Source organism: Schistocerca nitens, chromosome 3 (genome assembly GCF_023898315.1).
Source record: "Schistocerca nitens isolate TAMUIC-IGC-003100 chromosome 3, iqSchNite1.1, whole genome shotgun sequence".
Taxonomy (NCBI): domain Eukaryota; kingdom Metazoa; phylum Arthropoda; class Insecta; order Orthoptera; family Acrididae; genus Schistocerca; species Schistocerca nitens.
The window spans coordinates 324,105,576-324,130,430 of record NC_064616.1 but is presented as its reverse complement, the minus strand read 5'-3'; the positions used below and the strand labels follow the sequence as shown (position 1 = coordinate 324,130,430).

General features: G+C 42.0%; 1 protein-coding gene across 2 annotated transcripts in view; it reads left to right on the top strand.

The window, feature by feature from the left end:
* The window catches only part of LOC126248288 (transcription factor MafG-like), a 35,191-nt gene extending 11,206 nt beyond the window's left edge, over positions 1 to 23,985 (top strand). For both annotated transcript variants that reach the window (XM_049949138.1, XM_049949139.1), the window contains exon 3: positions 22,642 to 23,985. In XM_049949138.1, coding sequence (XP_049805095.1) covers positions 22,642 to 22,840 — 199 coding nt within the window. In that variant the 3' untranslated portion in view covers positions 22,841 to 23,985. The remainder of the gene's footprint in view (positions 1 to 22,641) is intronic.
* Positions 23,986 to 24,855: the final 870 nt, after the last annotated feature.

Here is a 24,855-nt window from a genome sequence, read left to right as displayed (position 1 = left end):
CAAGTTGTCATCTAGTCTTCTCCAGTTACACAACCATATTTTGAGATCCTAGAGCATGTAACATTGCTCTTTAGTTCTCTTTAGTTGAAAGTAATTTCATTCTGTTTTTTAGCCACTTTAATTATTTTTCTCGTATTCAGTTTATCAACCTTAATTGCAAAGTAACCATTCTGTGAGCCTAAAGACAGCTATTTTGCACTTATGTGGGTGATTAGAAGCTACATACAGGACTTTGTTGTTGATGTGGTCTTCAACCCAGAGACTCTTTTGATCCAACTCTCCATCCTACTCATATCGTGTGCATGCTTCTTCTTCTCCGAGTAACTACTGCAACCTATAGCCTTCTGAATCTGGTTAGTGTATTGATCTTTTGGTCTCACTCTACAATTTTTACCCTCCACACTTCCCTCCAATACTAAATTGGTGATCCCTTGATGCTTCAAATTGTGTCCTACCAACCAATCCCTTCTTCTAGTCAAGTTGTGCCACAAATTCCTCTTATTCCCATTTGTATTCAGTACCTCCTCATTAGTTATGTGATCTACCCATTTAATCTTCAGCATTCTTGTGTAGCACCACATTTCAAAAGCTTCTATTCTCTTCTTGTGTAAACTGTTTATCGTCCATGTTTGACTTCCATACGTGTCTACACTCCATACAAATACTTTCAGAAAAGACTTCCTGACACTTAAATCTATACTCGCTGTTAACACATTTCTCTCATTCAGAAACGCTTTCCTTGCCATTGCCAGTCAACATTTTATGTCCTCTCTACTTCAACCATCATCAGTATTTTTGCTCCCCAAATATCAAAACTCATCTACTACTTTACATGTCTCATTTGCTCAGCATCACCTGGTTTAATTCAGCTACATTCCATTATCCTCATTTTGCTTTTGTTGTTGTTGTCCATCTTATATCCTCCTTTCAAGACACTGTCCATTCCGTTCAACTGCTCTTCCAAGTCCTTTGCTGTCTCTGACAGTATTACAGTGTTATCGGAAAACCTCAAAGTTTTTATTTCTTCTCTATGGATTTTAATTTCTTCTCCAAATTTTTCTTTTGTTTCCTTTATTGCTTGCTCAGTTTACAGATGGAATAACATTGGGGATAGGTTACAACCCTGTCTCACTCCCCTCTCACCCACTGCTTCCCTTTCATGCCCCTCGACTCTTATAACTGCCATCTGGTTTCTGTACAAATTGTAAATAGCCTTTCACTCCCTGTATTTTACCCCTGCCTCCTTCAGAATTTGAAAGAGAGTATTCCAGTCAACACTGTCAAAAGGCTTCTCAAAGTTTACAAGTGCTATAAACGTAGGCTTCCCTTTCCTCAACCTATCTTTTATGAAAAGTCGTAGTATCAGTGTTGCCTCATGTATTCCATTTCTATGGAATCCAAACTGATCTTCCCTGAGGTCGACTTCTACCAGCTTTTCCACTGACTACGTGTATGTATTTCATATTCTGACCTATTACAGCTGTAAATCTAAGGACAGGGAAGTCTCGTTAATCTGATGTTTAACTGAGATGCTAATCTTCCCATAGAATGTGTTTAGTTTTTTGTGCATATTGTTGCATTCTTGTTAACTCTTCTTTTAGAGTACAAAAACAACATTTACATAATGTTTCCAGTGTATTATCCTATTGGCCTCATCCATATGCTTCATAAAAATGCATTTTCCAAAATGCATACTAACTGGGAACCCATAGCCAAACCCTGTTACTGTCTGTACATTTGATCACCACATTTAAAGTAATTAAAACCATTGCTAAACTACTAATAACCTCCTTGATGCCATCAAGTTGTCTACTTCTGAATCTATTAAGATTTTCGAAAACACTGTTACATATTTCACCCATAGGTACAGTAGTTTGCATATTACAAATATGGAACTTTTCTATTCTGGATGCCCTAAAATAATAATGTTATTTTAAGAAACCTGCAATAAATTTTTCAAGTTTATATCCTGCGTCTCTCTGTACGTTAACAATTGGTCTCGCTGAGTGATCAGGCTTATGGGGCTTAATCGTCACTTGAAGTCTAGGTGCTTTTGGATTCATAATAAGAAGCTATTTCTTCCTCTTTTCATCCACAAACATCGTACTTTCTTTTGCACTTCCTGAATTTCATCAGAGTACATTTTAACAAGACCCGTATACTTAACTAACTCATTACTTGCGATGAATTGTTCCACCTTGGCTGTCTGCAGCTGTTGAGAAAGCACAACCAAAGTTTCCCCTTTATGTGCCTGGTCAGTTATGGTAAGTTTGTCATTAATAGATTTTAATCCAAGGTGTTCTCTCCTTGAATACTCCTTACTCTCTCGTTTAATCTCTTCCCCCCTGTTATCTTTTGAAAAGCTGTTTGGCTTCGAGGGCACCTAATTTGTAAGAGGAACAGGGGCATTGGCACACTCGAAGGCCACTGTTGTGTGTATAGTTACCAATGAGTCCTATTTGTTTTACAGAGATGTTCTGTCTAAGGTTGTGACAGTCCCTTATTCAGTAATCTAATCTCATCATCACTGAAAATGTCTGTGTTGGTACAGATGCTGTAAAGTTTTGATTGATGTCTAGATCTAATAACGCATTTATGATAACAACCACCTCTAAGGTGTGACACTATATTTCATCAAACTGACTGGCATGTACAATCTTCGCTAACTTCACATGACAAGTACATACTCCTATTAAATCTGTCCTCATGATACAAGGCCCTGATGTCCCTATTGATACATTCAAACTTAGGATTAAATATGTTTTTTTAGAATGACAATTACTTTTAAAAAACATTATGCCCATAACTTGGGATAATTTTTTCTAGAGATGTATTTTATGAAGTCTTATGTGTGCAAATGTACTTGCTAGTTTAATGCTGCAGTTGTGTAGTCTGTAGTAGGCCACTTTTTCCTTACTTGGCCTAAATCCACCTAGACTTCTTATTGTAGGGAAACCACATGTGTACAGGTCCATTTTCACAAAATGAGGTAAATGGCAACAAATGTTGAACCAATATTATTTTATTGCTTACAATCTATTTCAGAAAATACTGTTATCTTCTGGCATACAATGTAATGATGGAATAAATATCTTACAATTGTGGAAAAGTAGTTATTCATAAATGAAAATATAATAGTAAATTGATGACCAGGCAATAATGACATAAAGTGTAAAATTACATGACCAAGGAAATATTTTGGTTGATTATGGCATGCTTAAGGTTTCCCCTTAAGTTAGCTTTTTCAATGTTTTGCCCATTTTGGAGCATTTACTCTCTGTAAACTGTAATTGTGTTAACTGGTCTCATTTTTTAAATATAAGATTGGGCATAGTGGTGGTTGGTTACACACACTGTCTTACGTCCAGATGTACAAGTTCTCTTCATAGTATTGAGAGTATCCATATGGCTTTATTTGGTTTTCCCACTCGCCAGTTTAAACCTTCCACCTCCCATAACCTTGTGCAACAACTTTACTTGGATCTCGTGTGATGTGTGCTCTCACTGCCTCTCACCTTAGCTGTTTGTTTTTGATGTTACTGCAGCCAGACGTGGTTACTGTTGGGGTCCTATGTAAGTGTCTTCCATGTATTGTGTGGTCCTTTTCCTCTTTTTAATATTTGTTAAGTGTTTTGTGATTATGTGGATAGTTGTTTTCTAATGTGTTGGTTTTTTTCCATTCAGTAAATTCTTAGCTCCCCTATTTTATAAAGTGTGATAAGGAACTTTTGTCCCACAGATAACATAGGGTGGAAGACAATTGTAGTTATTTTAGGCCTGCTGTTACATTTTTATTTATGAATGAGAACTTGTCCATAATTGTAACATATTATTTCCATCATTACAGTGTATGCCAGAAGATAGAATCACATTATTCCAAAACTGGTTGTAAACAATAAAATATGATTAGTTCAACAGCTGTGGCGGTTTTCTCCATTTAGTGAAAATTTACAAGTACAGTTGCAGTTGCCCTGTGAAAAGAACTCTTTCTGTCTTTCATGGTCACTTGCTATTAGAAAAGACAGACAGTATTGCGCTTACACAATGAGAGGGCTGTGTATATCACACTTTCTTTATACAGATCAACTGTAAATTTCATATTTTGGTAGGCTGCCATCCTTAGCTGAGTTTTCACTTGTGTGTGGTACAATACAGTGTAAAGTGGAGGAAGGAGGTGTTGGGGCAGCAGGAATTTCTGGGAAAAGGTGCTGATGGCTAGAGACTCAACCCCACCCCCCTACCCCAGTGAAGCTGCAGTGCTGGGACAATGTAGTCATCTGGGGCAGTGTAGCTGTACAGGGGTATGTACGTGTATTATACAGCTCCAAGAAAGGTTTATCCGAAAGCGGTTATCATTACCAATTTTCTTTAAATGTTTATCGACATTGAAGCGCTTCATTTATTCTGTGAGTTGTTGCCTTTACTCCATTGATTATTTATGTTCTACCATGAAATCTCCATAACCATACTTAACAGTGTATGTGAATAAATTATGTGCAACCTGGGATGTGTGAGCGTCATGGCTGCTAATCGTTGCACCTTTCGTGACCTTCAGAAAAAGATTGTATCTGTTCATAGCGATAAGGGTTAAGAATTTTCCTCACATACTGGCTTTCAGGCTTGTTGTTAGATACTGTTGTCTGATAATATCTTCAGAATTATTTAGTGTAACTGTTAATCACTACCACTAGCAAAATATGTGTAGTTTTTCCAGTTAATATTAGGGAAATTAGTCATCCTCCTCCTAATAGGATACGGTCGGGGTATTTCCATGCAATTGAATTTTAACTGTCTGGCAAACAAGAACAAAATTCTTCCGAAACAGTTATGAAAGTTTTCTCGGAAATTATTCAGCACTTTATATGTGATAGAAATATTCTAAATTTGTTGGCAATGCACAGACCTGACCTGTTTGAGGATAATCAAATAGAGATTGAGATCAGGGATCATATTATAATTGTAGCAGCAATGGACACAGATTCAAAGGGCTAGGAAAATAAAATAGAATGGCCAAAGAGGAAAGTTAGAATAATAATAAACACGAAATGTGTCTCAAGGTGAAACACTTGACCAAGCTGTTGGAAAATATGTTCCTAGCAGGATAGTTAAAGGTGTTGAGAGACATTGCTTATTGCTCATACAATATAAGGGAGCTTCTTAAGAAACAGTGTCTACTACACAACAGGTACAAAACATTCCAAAAATCTGTGGACAGACATTAATTGAAATGTGTTTGGCTACCTGCAGGACAATGTGCAATGCCTTCAGTAACTACTGTAGCAAATACTATCGAGGACCTGTCTCAAAGTGGAAAGACGTTTAGGTCATATGTTGCTGCTATCAGTGGCACGTAAGTAGCACCCAGACATTTGTAGAAGAAAGATGAACTGAATGCAAAGTAGCAAAAAACAAAAGTTACATCGTTGATTTGTGCCTTCAAATGTTCTTTAATGAAGAAGTGTTGCCAATTATGTGAGGAATAATACCTTCCCTGGTGACATTGTTTTGTGTTACCTTATTTGATTGAATGTTGACCTGAGTTCCGTAATCCATGCAATTCTTGTGAAATGTTAGTAAGCCTACCACATTGAGACTGTTGTCTTGTGATGGATGAGCGTCACATAAAACTGTTATACTTTACTCTGTAGTAACAACATTCAACCATTTGTTACTAGTTAAGTGTTTCCATAAGCTCTCTTCTAATTTTATTACTTTTTTGAGACAATCTTTTGGAATGATGTTACTTTGTAACAATTCTCTCGCACGCCTTTCCTGTTAATACATTGATAACATTATAAATGTTCATCAACATTTGTTTTTCCTTCTGTCAGTCTCCTTGTCCTGCCAAGAGCTTTGCATATATAATTACTTATACCTTCTTGATAGTAGGTATTCCTTCTCTGTTGAATGTATACGTAATTTCCTGGTACAGTGCTAATCTATGTCAGTAAGTAGAGCATTTTGTACATATTAAATTCCTTATTCTCAGTCAATAGGATGCTAATTACATAACATAGTCCATTATTTGAAACAAACATATCTATAGGGGTTGGATGAAAAAATATGGAAATACCACAAGAAATGCAAGCTTGAACATTAATGCAGTTGCTAGCAAACTTGCAGGTTGCGTTTTTGTATTTGACCATAAATACCTTCGCAATGTCCTCAATATGTTAAGTGTCAATCGTGTTCAGAATAGGCCTAGTGTTCTGCGTAGTTGTGAGGCGAGGTGAGTGAATTTGAATGTGAGCAAATTGCTGGTGCTAGTATGGTGCGTACTTCCTTAACCAAGGGAACTGAAGTGTTTGGTTTTGTAAGAGGCACTGTGTCGAAGATTTATAGCAGACACAAGGAAAGGAAGAAAACAGCCGTTAAGTCACATCACAGATGAAAGTATGTTTTGAGTGATTATGACAGATGGTCATTGAAGAGGATTAAAATGAAAAATAAGGGGAAGACAGCTGCAAAAATCAGTTTTAGAACTGAATGTCGCACTTGCAAATGCTGGCTGCACCAAAACGACACGAAGGTAGTACCAGAAGCTGGGAAATGCAGGGTGAGCTGGAATTTGAAAACCACTCATCAGTGGTGCAAATGCCCATAATGTGAAAACATGGTGCAGAATCCATAAAACCTGGGCTTAGGAGCAATTGAAGAAAGTTATTTGGTGGGATGGCTCTTGTTTCATACTGTTTACACCTTCTGGCAGACTTTACATCTGGCAAACACCATCCAAAGCCTATGATGCAAACTGCTTGCTGCTAAGAGTGAAACATGTTGGGGTTTGGTGGTGATTTGGGCAGAAATATCTTGGTATTCCATGGGTCCCATGGGTACTCTACAAGGTTGTATTACTGCCAAGGATTATTTGACCACCCCTTGGTACAATGTTTGTTCCCCCATGATGATGCCGCGTCCAAGATGACGGGGTCCCTATTTGTATATTGTGCACTGTCCAGGACTAGTTTTGTGAGCACAAGGGTGAATTATTGCATCTCCCCTGGCCATCACAGTGACCAGATCTCAATATACTTTGGAGAGGAAGGTACATGATCACTAACAATCTCCATTATTGCTGCCTGAACTTACCGCTATTTTACAAAAAAAAAAAAAAAAAAAGTATACCATTCCCATGGAAACCATACAGGACCTGTATTTGTCCATTCTGAGATGACTCGAAGCTTGCTATTTTCCTATACTGTATTAGGTATGGTAATGTTTGAAGTTTTGGTGTTTCCATATTTTTTTACACCCTCTGTAGATTCATATTGTTCTAAACTACATAGCTGTATGCTTCAGGTAAAGGTATGGAAAATCTGGTAGTCCTAAAGTCATCCTGTATTTATCTCAAGTATTTAATAATTTGCACTGGATTCACAGTATGTGGTGCTAATATCGCTTTCTGAGTGGGCGCTATGGCACTTAAGTTACTCATACTCTCTACATAATTCACAAATAAAGCATTTACCTCTATCATTCGTTCATTGATTATGATGAATGGAGCTGTCCTTTTTAACACTGCATCCATCATCTTCAAGACATATGTCACAAATTGTTCTAACTTGTTCATCCCATTTTTGAGCAATTGCTCCTTAATGGCAGTTGAATCTACTGTATGATTTAATCCATTGGACATGGCTGTGGTGACAGCAAATTGCTCCTTCAACACTCTGAGCAGATTTTCTGATCTAGCTTCCATGGTATCATTATAGGTTTTATAGTATGAAGTATCTGCCTTGTCCATATTTCACACACAAAATTAAAAATTCCTGTTTTATATATCCAACCATGCCCAGTTAACTGCTGTACTAGATCTTAAATTTGCACCAATCTTTCTATGTTTATGTTGTTTTTGCTGTTTACAAATTTGCACTTAATCCTACTCATATTTAGTTTACTCAATCTCTCTACATTGCTGGACTGCCTTATTTCGTACTAACATATGTTACCGTTTTCCATGTGATGCTAGTAATGTCGTTCTACCTGTGGTGGTGGTGGTGGTGGTGGTGGTGGTTGTGGTGGTGCTGGTGCTAATAATATCTAGGGGTGCCACTGTTTTCTTAATCTTAACTGCTTGGTCTATCTTTCCTTGTGATTCTGCAATCACCCACCAGCTTAATATGTGTAATGTCCAGTGAAACATTCCCATTTGTCCCATGGCAGGTTTTTTTGTTTTGTTTTTGTTTATGGAAATTGAAATAACTCTCTTCTACTTGTGTGTATCACGGTGGCTGTTGTACGTAACCATTTTAATAATACAGCTTCAATCAGCTTGCATGTACTTTCATTCTCTTATTTTTGTTCATTTTTATTGTTATGTTTGGAATGTTAACTGCTACCACTTCATATGATCCTCTGAATGTGAATCTAATGTCTTTGATCCACCCCTTCTAATTGTTCTGTCATAAAGCGGGACCTTATCTCCTGTTTCAAATGATCTTTGATCTCTGTCATGTTTCTTGCATCATGCCCTGAGTTGGTGTGTGTTTTCATTGTGGTTGTACCCAGCTGTCATTGTTTCTTTCTAAAAGATTCTTGATATGTTTACATTTCTCCCAAACATGAGTTTGAATGGGTATATCCAGTACTGCTGTGTGGTGTAGTGTTGAACACGAACATACTGTAGGGCAGGCCTGTCCACCGATCTGCTCATGCAAGCAGGCTCATGCTTGTGCCGCAGCATTGAACAACCGGCTGCCATGTGGTGAGTGATGGAGGATGGGATGGGATGGGATGGGATGGGAGGAGGAAGGAATTGGAGCAAGGTAACTCCACATGAGAAACTGTTGTCAGCGAGTCTATTCTACAGTTGCCGATGTTAGTTTTACGGAAACATACCACTTCATAAATGCTAATTAATGCCTTCTGTGGTAAATTTATTTTCTAAGCCTGTTGCATTGATCAGAAATGACAGTGAATTGAAACTTGTATTTCTTTTAATTGACAAAGTGAAGAACATGGGACAGCTAAGTACAAAACATAATTTTTCCTAAGACTGTCGCAGCCTTATGACGAATGTCATATTTGAACAAAGTGGATATTGACGTCAACTAATATTTTGCAACTCTTTTATTCACATGTGAAACACAGAATCACTGGATGTGAATGAATACTACTAATTTTCCTTTCACTATTGCTTCAATGCCTTGTATCACTTTCTGAACCCTGATATTTGAAGCTAAGCTTTTAGGTTGATGTCTGTCAGTAAACTTGCGTGAATAGATTTAGTTCTCTTTATTCTGGAAAAAAGTTGCTCGCATGTGTATATAACACCAAATATTGATGTAATTTTAGCTGCCTAACTTGTGAAGTTGTGGGAATTCATGATGTGAAAAATTTTTACAGAGGCCTACATGACTTACTTTTTCATGACACTGGTAACACAACTGCTAGTCACACTGTACGTCTGTTTAGATTAGTACTTGTTCCATAGATCATGAATACGACACTTCGTAATGATGTGGAACATGTCAGGTTAATAAAAGGTGTCTATACAAGATATTACATTACACAAAATATTACATGACACTCAATATTTATTTATTTATTTATTTTTTTGTGGTGGTTGGGAAATTACCCACTTACTATATCCAAAAATTCATCTAATGAGTAGAAGGAGTTTCCATTAAGAAATTCTTTTAATTTCCTTTTAAATGCTATATGGCTATCTGTCAGACTTTTGATGCTATTAGGTAAGTGACCAAAGACTTTTGTGGCAGCGTAATTTACCCCCTTCTGAGCTAAAGTTAGATTTAACCTTGAGTAGTGAAGATCATCCTTTCTCCTAGTGTTGTAGCTATGTACACTGCTATTACTTTTGAATTCGTTCGGATTCTTAACTGTAGCTAGGCATGCTCTGCTGATGTGTTGTATATTGATGTTATAGTATCTGATCATCTCTGTGAAAGTCCTGACCCAGCCACCGTGCTGCTTTTCTTCAGTTTAAAATGAACTATTTTGTGCTGTAAGCATTGGATTGTAAGTATACACGTTTGCGTGGAAGGTTATGGCGAACCTTACACATGATGATTCCTCTGAAGATAACCGTAGTTGCTTGCATATGTTGCTCAGAAAATTGGACCCTGATGGAATCCCATAACTCTATATAATCTCTTCCACAAACTTTTTCGCCATTGTCTTGGTGCAGTGATGTTTGATTGGAACTGTTACTGTAAACAAGCTCAGATTGTCTAGAAATTCCAGGATATATTTATTTACTGATATCGTGATATATATATAGTGGACCAACTATGTCCATAATACACTTGTCAGATACTGTGTTTCCATGTCTGTAATCACTAATAGCGTCTTAGTTTTACTTTTATTAAATATTTTCTTCTTACACTTGTCACATGGTCTGACGTATTCTTCCAAGTCTTTTCTTTTTTAACCTTTCTGTGTTTTATCCTTTTTTTATGCGGTCCAACGTTCAGTGGATCACTTGGTGTCTGCCTAACATATTGTCATGCATTTCGTTCATAATCTTTGTCATTTCTTCTGCACTAATTTCTTCAGCCTGGACCCCTTTTTCCTCTTCTTCTGTTATTGTTATTTGAGGCTCCATAAGTGGTTTCTTTGCTATCTGCATCATGAGACCTTATCCTACTGAATGTGATGCATTCAAGGTGTCTCGCTTGTACACAATATCATACAAGTAGTTCTCTAATTTTAGTCTCCATTTCAACAATTGTGGAGATGGATCTTTGACACTAAATACATGTCAGTGGCTTGCGATGGGTCACTGCTACAAAATCTCTTCCATACACATTTAGCCTGATCCATTAGGTAGCCCACACTATTACCAAACATTCTAATTTGATTGCCGAGTCATTCTTCTCTGCCGTATTTAATTTGCTGTTGGTAGACCCCCATCTATTTTCCCCTTGTGGTAGTACTGCTCTAACATTTCCCCACTGGCATCTGTGCTTATTATGAATGGTTTCTCAACATCCGTTTGGCTTAATATGGGGAGTTCAATTATTTCTCTTTCAAGAAATGTGTTTGCCATTGTGAATATGGAAAACCATCAGCTGTGTAATAAAATGACTACAATGAAAATTTGTGCCAGACTTTGGCTCGAACCCATATTTCCTGCTTATCCCAAACAGTCACCTTATAATTTGGCTATCCAAGCATGATTTATGGACAGACCCAAATTTCCATTATGTTGTCAACCATCTGTCTACAACCTGTACTCGTACGTCCATTATGTATGTTCCTGTAAATGGGAGACATTTTACTTGGAAGTCACTTGTCCGGTGTAAGTGGGTAAATACGATATTGCAATGCCTGTGTTATTCCAAATTACATTGCAAAGTTCCTTTGGACACGCGTGCACATCCACGTAAAATGTCTCCCCTGTATGGGAATTTACATAATGGATGTAAGAGTACAGGTTGTAGATACATGGTTGACAAGATATGGAAATTTAGGTCTGGCTGTGAGTCGTGGTCGAGAAATCTGAGTTCGAGTCCCGGTTTGCCACAAATTTTCATTGTGATCATTCCATTATACAGCTGATGGTTGTCCATATTTGCATTTGTGAATACATTTGTTGTATTTCATAATGGCTGTAGTCGCCACAGTGCCTGTTCTTTCAGTGATGAATGCATTGTGATTCAGAATAACACAGGCACTGCGATATCAAATTTCTCTTTTGCTTCTTAGAATGCTGCCTTCTGCAGAGTACCCCGTTCATATGGCACCTCAGCCTTTATCATCTTGTGTAATAGGCTGGAAATTTTACTAAACTTCGAAATGAAATGACAGTAATATCCAGCAATCCCAAATGTAACTTTGTAATTCCTTGATAAACTTAAGAACTGGAAAGTTCCTTTCATCTGTTATCTTGTGCTCTAAAAATAGAACTTCCTTTCTCAGGAATTTTCACTTGTTGGTTAGAGTTTCAACCTCCCCCCCCCCCCCCCCCCCCTCAGTTTGTCAAAGACTTCCTGTAACTTTTCATCATGCTCATTTAGTGAGCATACGTAACAAATATCATCATCTAAGTGTACCAGACACCTTGTTTCTTGAAATCCTGACAACACTGCATTCATCAGGCTGTGAAATGTATTTGGTGCATTTTTCAATCCATCTGTCTTTGTTTGTATTCGTAGTACTGAAAATCTTAACTAAATGCTGTTTCCTCTCTAATACCTGGTTCCATCAAGATCTGATGGCATCAGCTTGCCAAGTCTTAAGTGGAAAAATAGAAAAATATTTTGCCTTTCCCAGCTGTTCTAAGATTTTGCATATATTGTATATCAGGAAAGCCTTCCCCAACTGAAATTTCGTTTCAGTTTTTATAATTTGTTGCTGTTGCACACTTTACTACTCCAGTGACGCCCCCCCCCCTCCCCCGCAGTTCTTTCTCCTCCTCGTCCTTTTTTCCATAACAACTCTTTGCATTCCATGGACTTTGGCGTTCTGCAGTTATTTCTTCTGTTTATGTAACCTGATCTGGTTAGTGTCATCAGACCCTCTCTTGTATTGTACCTCGGTTTCACACATATGGTACCTTTTTTACATCATAGTTACCTAAGAAATAACAATTTTAATGTGACAAATAGTGTTAAAATGATATGTGTGTCTAGAGTGATAGTGTGAGTAAATAATACTGACAATGAACTAATAAAGTTAATACTGGCAATACTTCTACTGCTGCTGCCACTAATAATGATAGTGGTGGTGGTGGTGGTGGTGGTGGTGGTGGTGGTGGTGGTGGTATGATGAAAATAATAACAATAATGATAGTGGCAATATGAAAAGAATTTATACATGTACAAAATAGATGTTTTCTGAAATAACGAGTTCTGGCAAAATGAAATTTAAGGACACTACATCAGCTAAGAGCACTGGGAAATGAAAATCTGGCTGGAAAGGAGAATGTACAAGGGTAACGAGTTTGTGCAGGTACAATGGTAATTATTATTGTTGCTATAGTAAATATGCCATTAATTGTCTTCTGAAGCTGGACATGGTATTCATGTCTCTAGTATAATGCCAGAAGTTATTGTAGAGTAGATTTCCTGGTGCTGAGAAGAACGATGGGAGTGGGGGTGTCTGCCATATGTTGTTCAGAAAAGTGTGTTAAGGTTGAGGAGAGATGTTAGGGAGAATGTACATTGATGAGACAGTGGAGAAGACAGGGTATGGATATTTCTGTGGTTGTCTGCGCACAGCCAGGATAGCTGTGCATATGATGGTGAAAGATGATCAAAGACGTGAGCGTCACAGAGATAATGACCACAGGCATCTATAACCAGTTCCAGGTGCTGTGAGTTCCTTGAGAAAGACCTTTCAGGATAACAGTGCTGTAATTAATAATGGGAAGTATAAGAGTTTGTAGAAGTTTATTGTTCAGGTCTAAAGGGGAGTGCCTTCTATATTTTTGTAAGGCATGATGACACCTTCTTGTACACTGCAGTTATGTGCTTAGCCCAATTTAGACTCCCATCTATTATTACTTGTAGACTCTTTGATGAGAGTGAGAAGTTGACATTTGTTCCATTTAGATTGATGGAAATTAAAATTAGAGAACTACTTATATGGTATTGTGTACAAGTGGGGCACACTGAATGCTTGGTATTCAGTAGGATAAGATCTCATGATGCAGACAGCACAAAAGACAATATGGAGCCTCAAATAACAATAGTTAAAGAAGATATTTTGAGCTAATGAGCCCAGAATGACCAACCACAGCACAGAGTGCAGCACAGAGTCGGCTTGGACAAATTCAAGCATCCCACTGAAAAAAGACACACATCAAAAAAAGTTTTGCATCAACCCGGTTCCCAGAACTCGTGAAGATAGACGTTTGCTGTGGATATTGTATCACAGACACAGTCCCTTTGACTGTTCAGAGATGTCACGAAACCCACCCAAATATGTAAACAACCATACATGAGCAGCGCCATTAGTTGGAGGGGCTCCAACAGCTGATCAGTTCCAGTCATTCCACCAGGAAGGAGGTACATGGCTCATGTTGTCTGTAGTTCAACCATTTCTAGATGGTCAGTACCGTGGTTTGATCATGTCTACATTGTTACTTTGTGCCTCAACAAGGGAAGTGTCCAGGCATCTCAGGCTGAACCAAACCGATGTTGTTCGGACATGGAGGACATACAGACAGACAGGAACTGTTGATGACATGCCTCGCTCAGGCCGCCCAAGGGCTACTACTGCAGTGGATGACCACTACCTATGGATTATTGCTTGGAGGAACCCTGACAGCAACGCCACTATGTTGAATAATGCTTTTCGTGCAGCCACAGGATGTTGCGTTAAGACTTAAACTGTATGCAATAGGCTGCATGATGCACAACTCCTCTCCCGATGTCCACGGTGAGGTCCATTTTTGCAACCACGACACCATGTTGCGCGGTGCAGATGGGCCCAACAACATGCTGAATAGACTGCTCAGGATTGGCATCACGTTCTCTTCACCAATGAGTGTCGCATATGCCTTCAGCCAGACAATTGTCGGAGGGGCAGCATATTGGCGAGGCGTTTGTTTTCATGTATGACAGTTCGCGCCCCCACCATGCACATTATGTGAATGACTTCATTCGGGACAACTATATCACTTGACCAGAGTGGCCAGTATGTTCTCGAGACATGAACCCTGTCGAACATGCCTGTGATGGATTGAAAAGGGCTGTTTGTGGATGACCTGACCCACCAACCACTCTGGAGGATCTATGCCAAATCGCTGTTGAGGAGTGGGACAATCTGGACCAACAGTGCCTTGATGAACTTGTGCATAGTATGCCACAACGAATACAGGCATGCATCAATACAAGACTCCCCCTGCGGGTCCGGGGTAAGAATAGGCCCGAGGTATTCCTGCCTGTCGTAAGAGGCGACTAAAAGGAGTTTCAACTGTTTCGGCCTCCTAGTAGTAGGTCCCCCTTGGGGTTTGACTTCCGTTTTTCAAAATTCTACAGAAGTACGAGCCTTTTGGAGGACGACGCCTTACATGGTGTATCACTGGTCCTCAGTGCACTAAGACCTTGGCACTCAGCATTGTAACGGCGTTGTAACCCCACCCACTATTCCTCAAATTGGGCCTAAATGCCTGATGGGTTGCACAAGTTACGCCCATAGTGCGTCCCCATCTGCATCTACGATCATGATGGACCTTCCATGGCACCCGAAATCCAGCACGGTAGCCAGCCTGTTGTGGTGGGGTCGTCATGTACCCTCTAGGTTGTAGCCCCCTGACAACACAGGGATCGTACTGCCGATACCTGAGCTGCACCCTCCCCACGTCGGCCAAGGAGTAGATGCCCGTCTCCTTGGGGCATCGGGACTCCCGGCAACGGTCATCCTGCCAGGTGGCCCTTGCTGAGGCTGGGTGGCGCCCGTGGGGAGAGCCCCTGGTCGGAGTGGGTGGTATCGGGGCGGACGTTTCGCAGATGAATATTTTAAAAAGAAAGGTACTGTCTCTGGTTCTGGTTCTCCTGCCCTTTCCCCCTTGGCCACTCCCTGGGAGGAAGGACAGGCCCGCCGGCTTGGGGCGAAGTACTTCCCCCACTATTTAGTCTGTTCTCGGACCGATGGGGGGGGGGATGTTCGCCACCTCCAAGCCCATGTTCTTTGTCCAGCATATCGAGGAAATCGAGGCTCTCAGTAAAATGCGTTCGGGGTCCGTTCTTATAAAGACCGCCTCCGCCACACAGTCGGCGGCACTCCAGGCGTGCGACCCACTAGGGGACATCCCAGTGTCTATTGTCCTGCATCTGGCACTGAATAGGATGCAGGGGGTTATTTTTCATTGGGACCTCCTGCTGCAATCTGATGAGGAGCTCAGGGCCAACCTGGAGCGCCGAGGCATGTATTTCGTCCGGCGAGTTCAGCGCGGCCCCAAAGACCGTCGCATCGACACCGGAGCCTTTATCCTCGCCTTCGAGGGGGACGTTCTCCCAGAGAAGGTAAAGGTGATGTGCTACCGGTGCGACGTGCGACCTTACGTCCCACCTCCTATGCGCTGCTTTCGGTGTTTGCGCTTTGGGTACATGTTGTCACGGTGTGAGGCTGAGGCCCTTTGTGGCGATTGCAGATGTCCTCCTCGTGAGGAACATACATGCACCCCACCACCTCGGTGTGTCAATTGTCCTGGCATCCACTCGCGAGATCTTTAGACTGCCCCGCGTATCAGAAGGAGAAGAAGATTCAAGAATTAAAAACTTTGGATCGTCTCTCTTATTCTGAGGCCAGGAAGAAGTATGACCGCCTCCATCCCGTGACGTCGACAACTTCGTTTGCCTCAGTCGTGTCCACTCCTTCCACAGTATCCTCACCCCTCTCCTGTCCCCCCTCCACCTCCTCACCCCATCCGGGGTCTATGCCTCCGCCTCCCAAATCCCTCCCTTCCAAATCCACCTCCTTCGCGGCCCCTGCCCCCTCTGCCCCGGGGGCCACCTTTCCTCCTCCTCCCCCTCTGCCGCCTGAGAAGCGATCCTCTTCTCAGGCGTCCATCGGGGAAATGTTCCGGACCCCGGCTTCAGAGGTCCGGCGTTCCAACACGGACCCCCGCGCGTGAGGACCTTCTTCGGGTCCAGCCCACCATCCCCGTGCCTCATCGGACTTCCAAGAAGAAATCTTTATCCCCCTCTCCACCCCGGCGCGTTTCGTCTGACGCTCCATCCGTGAGTCGCTGCTCCCGGCCGTCCTCAGTTTCGCCGGGACGCTCTGCTGCCAGGCGCTCAGCTGGCCTCTCGTCGGCGAATGATGCTGCCCCTCCTACGCAACCCGGGAAAGCGGCCTCCACTGGCGACGACTCGATGGAACAGGATCCGCCTCCTGCCAGTTGTAGCGTTGTTCCCTCAACACCTGGCCCTCCGCGGCCGTCGAGGTGACCAGCTCTTCACCCGTTTCGTTCCCCCTCTTTTCTGACTAGCGATGGCTTTGTTACATTGGAACATAAGAGGTATTTGATCTAATCGGGAGGAATTACAACTGCTCCTCCACCTGCACTGTCCGCTCGTGCTTGGTCTCCAGGAAACCAAGTTGCGCTCAACTGACCGTATTGCTTTTACCCACTATACCTCGGAGCGGTCTGACCTCCCCCCTGTGGACGGTATTCCAGCTCATGGTGGGGTCATGTTGCTCGTTCGGGACAATGTCTATTACCATCCCCTCCCATTGACCACCCCACTCCAAGCAATAGCTGTCCGTATTACTCTTTCTGCCTTTACTTTTTCTGTTTGTACCGTCTACACTCCATCGTCATCCGCAGTTAGTCGGGCTGACATGATGCACCTGATTGTTCAGCTTCCTCCGCCGTTTTTATTGTTTGGCGACTTCAATGCCCATCATCCCCTTTGGGGCTCTCCTGCATCCTGTCAGAGAGGCTCCCTCTTGGTGGATGTCTTCAACCATCTCAATCTTGTCTGCCTCAATACTGGCGCCCCGACTTTCCTCTCGGACTCTACTCATACGTACTCCCACTTGGACCTCTCGTTCTGTTCTAGCACTCTTGCCCGTCGGTTCGAGTGGTATGTCCTTTCTGACACCTATTCGAGCGACCACTTCCCCTGTGTCGTTCGTCTCCTGCACCACACCCCATCCCCACGTCCTTCGAGCTGGAACATACCGAAAGCTGACTGGGGACTTCACTACTCCCTGGCGACCTTTCCGGACCACGATTTTCTCAGTTGTGACAGTCAGGTCGAATACCTCACAGCTGTTATCATCAATGCTGCCGAACGTTCCATTCCTCGTACTGCCTCTTCTTCACGTCGCGTTTCCATCCCCTGGTGGAATGAGGCTTGTCGAGATGCTATCCGTGCTCGACGACGTGCTTTACGTACCTTTCGCCGCCATCCTACGTTGGCGAATTTTATTGGATACAAACGACTCCGAGCGCAATGCCGTAGAGTCATCAAAGACAGCAAAAGAGCTTGTTGGGCCTCTTTCACCAGCTCCTTTAACAGTTTTACTCCCTCTTCTGTCGTATGGGGTGGCCTGCGCCGGCTGTCGGGCATTAAGGCCAACTCCTCGGTACCTGGCCTTACTTCAGGTGATGAGGTCCTTGTTGATCCTGTGGATATCTCCAACGCCTTTGGCCGCTTCTTCGCGGAGGTTTCAAGCTCCGCCCATTACCACCCTGCCTTCTTTCCCAGGAAAGAGGCAGAAGAGGCTCGGCAACCTTCCCTCCACTCGCTGAATCTGGAAAATTATAATGCCCCCTGTACTATGCGGGAACTCGAACGTGCACTTGTACTGTCCCGGTCCTCTGCTCCGGGGCCAGATGCCATTCACATTCAGATGCTGGCACACCTTTCTCCAGCAGGCAAAAGCTTCCTTCTTCGTACCTACAATCGCGTCTGGACCGAAGGTCAAGTCCCCATGCGTTGGCGTGACGCCGTCGTTGTTCCTATACCCAAACCCGGGAAGGATAGACACCTTCCTTCTAGTTACCGCCCCATTTCTCTTACAAGCTGTGTCTATAAGGTGATGGAGCGCACGGTTAATGCTTGGTTAGTTTGGATTCTTGAATCTCGACGGCTACTTACCAATGTTCAATGCGGCTTTCGTCGCCGCCGCTCCGCTGTTGACCACCTTGTGACCTTGTCGACATTCATCATGAACAACTTTTTGCGAAAGCGCCAAACGGTCGCCGTGTTCTTCGATTTGGAGAAGGCGTATGATACCTGTTGGAGAGGAGGTATCCTCCGCACTATGCACAGGTGGGGTCTACGCTGTCGCCTGCCCATTTTTATTGATTCCTTTTTAACAGTTCGACAGTTCGGGGTAGGTGTGGGTTCTGTATTGTCCGACATCTTCCTCCAGGAGAACGGAGTGCCTCAGGGCTCCGTCTTGAGCGTAGCCCTTTTTGCCATAGCGATCAATCCAATTATGGATTGCATTCCACCTAATGTCTCAGGCTCTCTTTTTGTCGATGACTTCGCGATCTACTGCAGTGCCCAGCAAACATGCCTCCTGGAGCGCTGCCTTCAGCATTGTCTAGACAGCCTATACTCATGGAGTGTGGCAAATGGCTTCCGGTTCTCTGAAGAGAAGACGGTTTGCATCAACTTTTGGCGATATAAAGCGTTCCTTCCGCCATCCTTACATCTCGGTCCCGTTGTTCTCCCATTCGCGGAAACAACTAAGTTTCTAGGGCTCACACTGGACAGGAAACTTTGTTGGTCTCCGCACGTCTCTTATTTGGCTGCCCGTTGTACACATTCCCTTAATGTCCTCAGAGTTCTTAGTGGTTCATCTTGGGGAGCGGATCGCACTGTCCTGCTTCGCTTGTATCGGTCCATAGTCCGTTCAAAGCTGGATTATGGGAGCCTCATCTACTCGTCTGCTCGGCCATCCCTCTTACGCCGTCTCAACTCCATCCACCATAGGGGGTTACGTCTTGCGACCGGAGCTTTATACACTAGTCCCGTCGAGAGTCTTTATGCTGAAGCTGCCGAATTACCATTGACCTACCGGCGTGACGTACTGCTTTGTCGGTATGCCTGCCGGCTGTTGTCAATGCCTGACCACCCCTCTTATCAGTCCTTCTTCGCCGATTCTCTCGACCGTCGGTATGGGTTGTATGTGTCTGCCCTGCTGCCCCCTGGAGTCCGCTTTCGTCGCCTGCGTCGACAATTGGATTTTGCCCTCCCTACCACCTTCATAGAGGGTGAGAGCCTGACACCACCTTGGCTCCAGGCTCCGGTTCATGTTTATCTCGACCTCAGCTCGCTCCCGAAGGAGGGTACTCCGGCTGCACTGTATTGCTCACGGTTTGTCGAACTTCGTGTGCGACTTGCCAGTCACACCTTTATTTACACTGATGGCTCCAAAACTGACGATGGTGTCGGCTGTGCCTTTGTCGTCGGGGCCGTCACCTTTAAATACCGGCTCCTCGACCAGTGTTCCAGCTTTACGGCCGAGCTTTTTGCTCTCCATCAGGCCGTTCAGTATGCCCGCTGCCACCGCCATTCATCATATGTACTCTGCTCTGATTCAATCAGTGCTCTTCAGAGCCTTGGAGCTCCATATCCGGTCCATCCCTTGGTGCAACGGATCCAGCAGTCCCTCCATTCTTTCGCTGAGGGTGGCTCTCCTGTCAGCTTTCTGTGGGTTCCCGGCCATGTAGGAGTGCCTGGGAATGAGGCTGCTGATGCTGCAGCCAAGGCTGCAGGCCTCCTGCCTCGGCCAGCCTCCCATTGTGTCCCGTCATCTGACGTTAGTGGGGTTGTTTGTAAGAGGCTTGTGTCCATGTGGTGGGATACTTGGTCCTCACTTCAAGGAAACAAGCTCTGGGCAGTAAAACCGTTCCCAACTGCTTGGACAACCTCCTCCCGACCATCTCGGCGAGAAGAGGTCCTTCTGACCAGGTTGCGGATCGGGCATTGCCGGTTTAGCCACCGCTACCTGCTCTCCGGTGACCCAGCCCCGCAGTGCCCTTGTGGTCATGCATTAACAGTGCGCCATGTTTTCTTGTCGTGTCCCCGTTTTAGTCGATCTCGTGTTGTCCTGTCTCTGCCATCTACTTTACAGGATATTTTAGCGGATGACGCTCGAGCAGCTGCTCGTGTTTATCGTTTCATTACTTTGACTGGATTGTCCAAAGACATCTAACTCTTTCACTTATTTTATCTGAATCTTTGTAAGAACTTTCTGGTGTCCCCTCCCCCCCCCCCCCCCCCCCCCCTTGAGTTTTACTAGATACTATGTGCTCTAACAATTGTGACTGGGCGCTAATGACCTCAGTAGTTGAGCGCCCTTAAACCCCAAAAAAAAAAAAACAGTACAAGAGGACATGCTACTGGGTATTAGAGGTACCGGTGTGTACAGCAATCTGGACCTCCACCTCTGAAGGTCTCACTGTGTGGTGGTACAACATGCAGTGTGTGGTTTTCATGAGCAATAAAAAGGGTGGAAATGATGTTTATGTTGATCTCTACATCAGTTTTCTGTACAGGTTCCGGAACTCTCAAAACTGAGGTGATGCAAAACTTTTTTTGTGTCTGTATTTTAGAAATGAAGTCCACAAACTGTTCCCCATCATCCCGTATGTGAATCGGTTTTCATAATTTGATTACTGCCTGGGTGACTACATTGGACGTTATTTTACCATTTGGGCCCTAAATAATGGAATTTTGAGCATTTTTAAAAAATATAACAGTCACTGTTTGGGTCATATTTTTGTTGATCAACAAGATTTCTGGGCCACGCAGGCAAATAAAAGTGTGTTTTTATGCACTGATTTTAGTGTTATTTGTAATATGTTTACCACTCCACTGTGTTGTAAAATACTGAAGTATTGCAGCCGAAGAGTTGTTCCAGCTTCCAAATAACACCACCAGTGCTAAATTAAACTGCTATAGATAGGTAATAAGGCTGTTATAGTAGTGCGTATATATTTTCAACTTAGCCTTTCATAACTGAATGAATCAAAATAGGTTTTCCTCTTCTTTCTTGTTACAAATTTTTCCAAAGTTAGGAACTTTCAGAACAGCACACAGCACAAAAACAATAAACGGCAGCACTTACATTAAATTAAACTACAAGTAAGAACTGAACTGATTAACAAAAGAACAACTGAACTCTAGTAAGGTCAACAATGTACAATAGTCGGTCTTGGCTAAAGTAGGGATAGGTGATAGCTGATAGTGCTATTGTTATATGTCCTTGTTGACATATCGATAGTGCGCATCACTTTTTTTGTTGAATCATTGAAAAAAAAATTATGTGAGGCAATGAAAAGTTTTTGTTCAAGGGCCATATAGTCCAGAATTGGTAAGCCACTCTGGCAAAATCACCTGGACATTGCAATGATGATCGCACGAACACATCAGGTTGAAGGTACCCATTTGCTAAAACATTGTGTCTTACTGCGTGAAGTAGTCTGTAACGGTCTGCTGCACATCCTTTTCTAATGGGAATCATGAGCCCTTCAAGGCCTTTTTGAAGGGATCAAAGGCATGATAATCGCTTGGGGAGAGATCTGGACTGCAGGGCAGGTGCTTGATTGTCCCCACTGGAGTTGGTGTAACTACATCTCTGCAAAAGGGTTAGTTTTCACTTGAGTGATGTCTTGCAGGATGTTGGTACTGCGATGTTTGCGTACATCTGACTAAGGTAAACTAATCCCTTGCCTATATGTTGGTGTTTATATACTCGCTCTGGAGTTGCACTACATTGCATATGCACTGCAGCAATGCCTTCAAACAGAAACTTTTTGATCGCCCTTTATGTCTTTCAATTTCACTACGCGTCAGCTAGGTAGTCTGTAATTCTGCCCAGGTGATGCGCCCCCCCCCCTGCCCCCCCTCCCCGATGGCTGCATCACTGCTGTGTATTGTATAACTTCCATCATGATCTGCCATGTGCTCATGCACACTTGGCTCATCCGAATGGTTTATAAGGCACATGAGAGGGCTTTATCGCCAGTCTGTCCAACTTGCTTTGAAGGTGGCTAGATGTTTTGGAGCAAAACATGGTTATGGTTGAATTCTCATAATTTTATGGCTCAATTAATATGCCATGAGGACATGAAAACCACATTCGTTTCTCTGTTTATAGTGTTCATATTATGCTTTTGCTGTAATTTTCTTGTCAGATGAAGTAGTGCACTGCAGAAATAAAACAATCCTCTTTACAGTTAATGAGTTGTTGTTTAATTTTCTGTAGCTGCCGCATTAAACGTATTGAACAAAAGGATGAACTTGAATCAGAGAAGACCCAAGAATACAGAGATATGGAAGCAATGCAAGAGGAGAATCGTCGTATGCGTGTTGAAGTAGAGCAGCTCCATGTCAAATACGAAGCTCTCAAGAAATTTGCAGCATTGAAGAAGATTTCAATTCCACCTGAATTGGAAACTATTTGAGCTAAACTTCAGAATAGTGCTACTTGCTCTTTTGTCCTTTTACAAATTGTATAATGACAGCATTGCATATGTAAAAGACCAAAAACAAGAATTGTATCTGAGACTTCTAGTAGTTTTCAGATATATCTTTTTATCATACACTGCTTCCTTGATTGTGCAGGGGAGTTACAAAAATGATTAATCATCTGAAGGCACAGTGTCAGCACAGAACACATTTCAATACCAAAGACAGGTATTACCAAGGAGAAATTTATAGTACAGCACAGAGTTACTAAATGTCAGTTACACTGGTATTACTTTTTATAAATTGTAATAAAGTATTTCCAAATGTACTGTGTACTTATTCTACAAAGTTGTATAAATTATAAGTGTCTATGTTGTGTACTATGTTTGCACTCTTACTTGAGCTCTAATAGAGAAGAATGTGGGGAGCAGAGAAAGCAAGACCTACCTTTATCAAGGTATACCACTACTGTAACTGTGCTTTGCTCTTCGTACAAAACATTTATGAAACCTATGGCCTCTTTTCTGGTGAGCTGTAGTAGTGGCCTTACTAGAACTAATTTTTCATTCATTTCACCACACAGAAACCTGCATTGTAAGATGGCATTCACTACAGTGGCCTCTAAATTTGTAGTGCACCCAGTAATGTTTGATCACCAAGGGTGGCAGAAAGCAGAAACAAAGCACTAGTGACAAAAAGTCTTCATACTACTGCCATTTCAAGAGTAGAAAGTAAGAAAGTGCTCAAGAAAAAGTTCAGAGTTAATACTGCTCACACACTGTGAAATGTGAGAATTGTTATAATATGGTTTGCATGCTCAAAAATTTCTTAGAAGTACTAAAGTAAGTGAAAATATTTTTGATAACGTGAATTTTATGACGCAGGTGTTCAGTTGTCAGCAAAATATGTAGTACAGCATACCTAATGGTAAATACTTGCATTGGAAGTATAACATGCTTGTAATTAAAATATTCATATTAACATGGGAAATTATGGGGTTCTAGTTTCTGAAAATATGACAGTAGAATACTCTATCACATAACATTTAACAAGTAAATGTAATGGCATATGAACTGAAATGTAGGTAATTATGTGTCAGAACTGCACTACATTGACAATGAATAAATCTTTTCTTACTGTTGGTATTTTGTCTCATGTTTTTAGATTACCTTTTAATTCTCCCATGTGTATTTTCCCAAGAGAAATGCATCCAACCTGAAAAGAGATGACACTAGTTAATATTTTCAGAAACATCTTTAAAAATTCTGAGCAGATCATCAGACAGTTTTATAGACAGTCATTTTATGTTTCTTTTTGAATGTATCTCCAGTACCATATTCACTTAGATTGTATGCGGGGAAAAAAAGATTGTTGTGGTGCCATATAACTCTGTACAGGTATGGTTTGGTTTTGGTAATTGATAACTTTTTCATTGTTAATAGTAACTATGGTGCTGCAACTAGCACAGAAGAGTGCGCAAAGAACATGTCTGATTAACTTTGTGTCTCACACTTTCAATTCTTGATATAAGGTCTATCCTAGATGCTACACTGTAGAAATCAGAAAGTTTTAACTATATTCAGTTAAGTGCTGCTATTTAATTTGTTAACAGATTTTGACAAATTAATAATAATTTTAAGTTTCCTTCTAAAATATATCTTTGAAAGTATAACTATCCTATTTTTTACGCACTTAGGATGTGATTCATTAAGTTCTTACTGAGACTCATGTCATTTCCTTTTGTGGTAGAGCTTGAAAAAGATTCCATACACAATGCCTGCCGTTATCATAATCTAAAAATGAGAATACATGAGTAAACTGAAAGAGACCTACGATTTGGAAATGGCACTTAAACGTAGTGTTACCTTAGTATTCCAGTGACCTTCGATTCTCAAATTTCTTGGTACTCATATGTCTGTAATGGTGCCTGTAAAATGCCTGATTTCAACTCTTCCCACTGGCTTCTAGGACCTTAGTGCCGAGAATGAAGTTTCAATTATGTTATTAATTC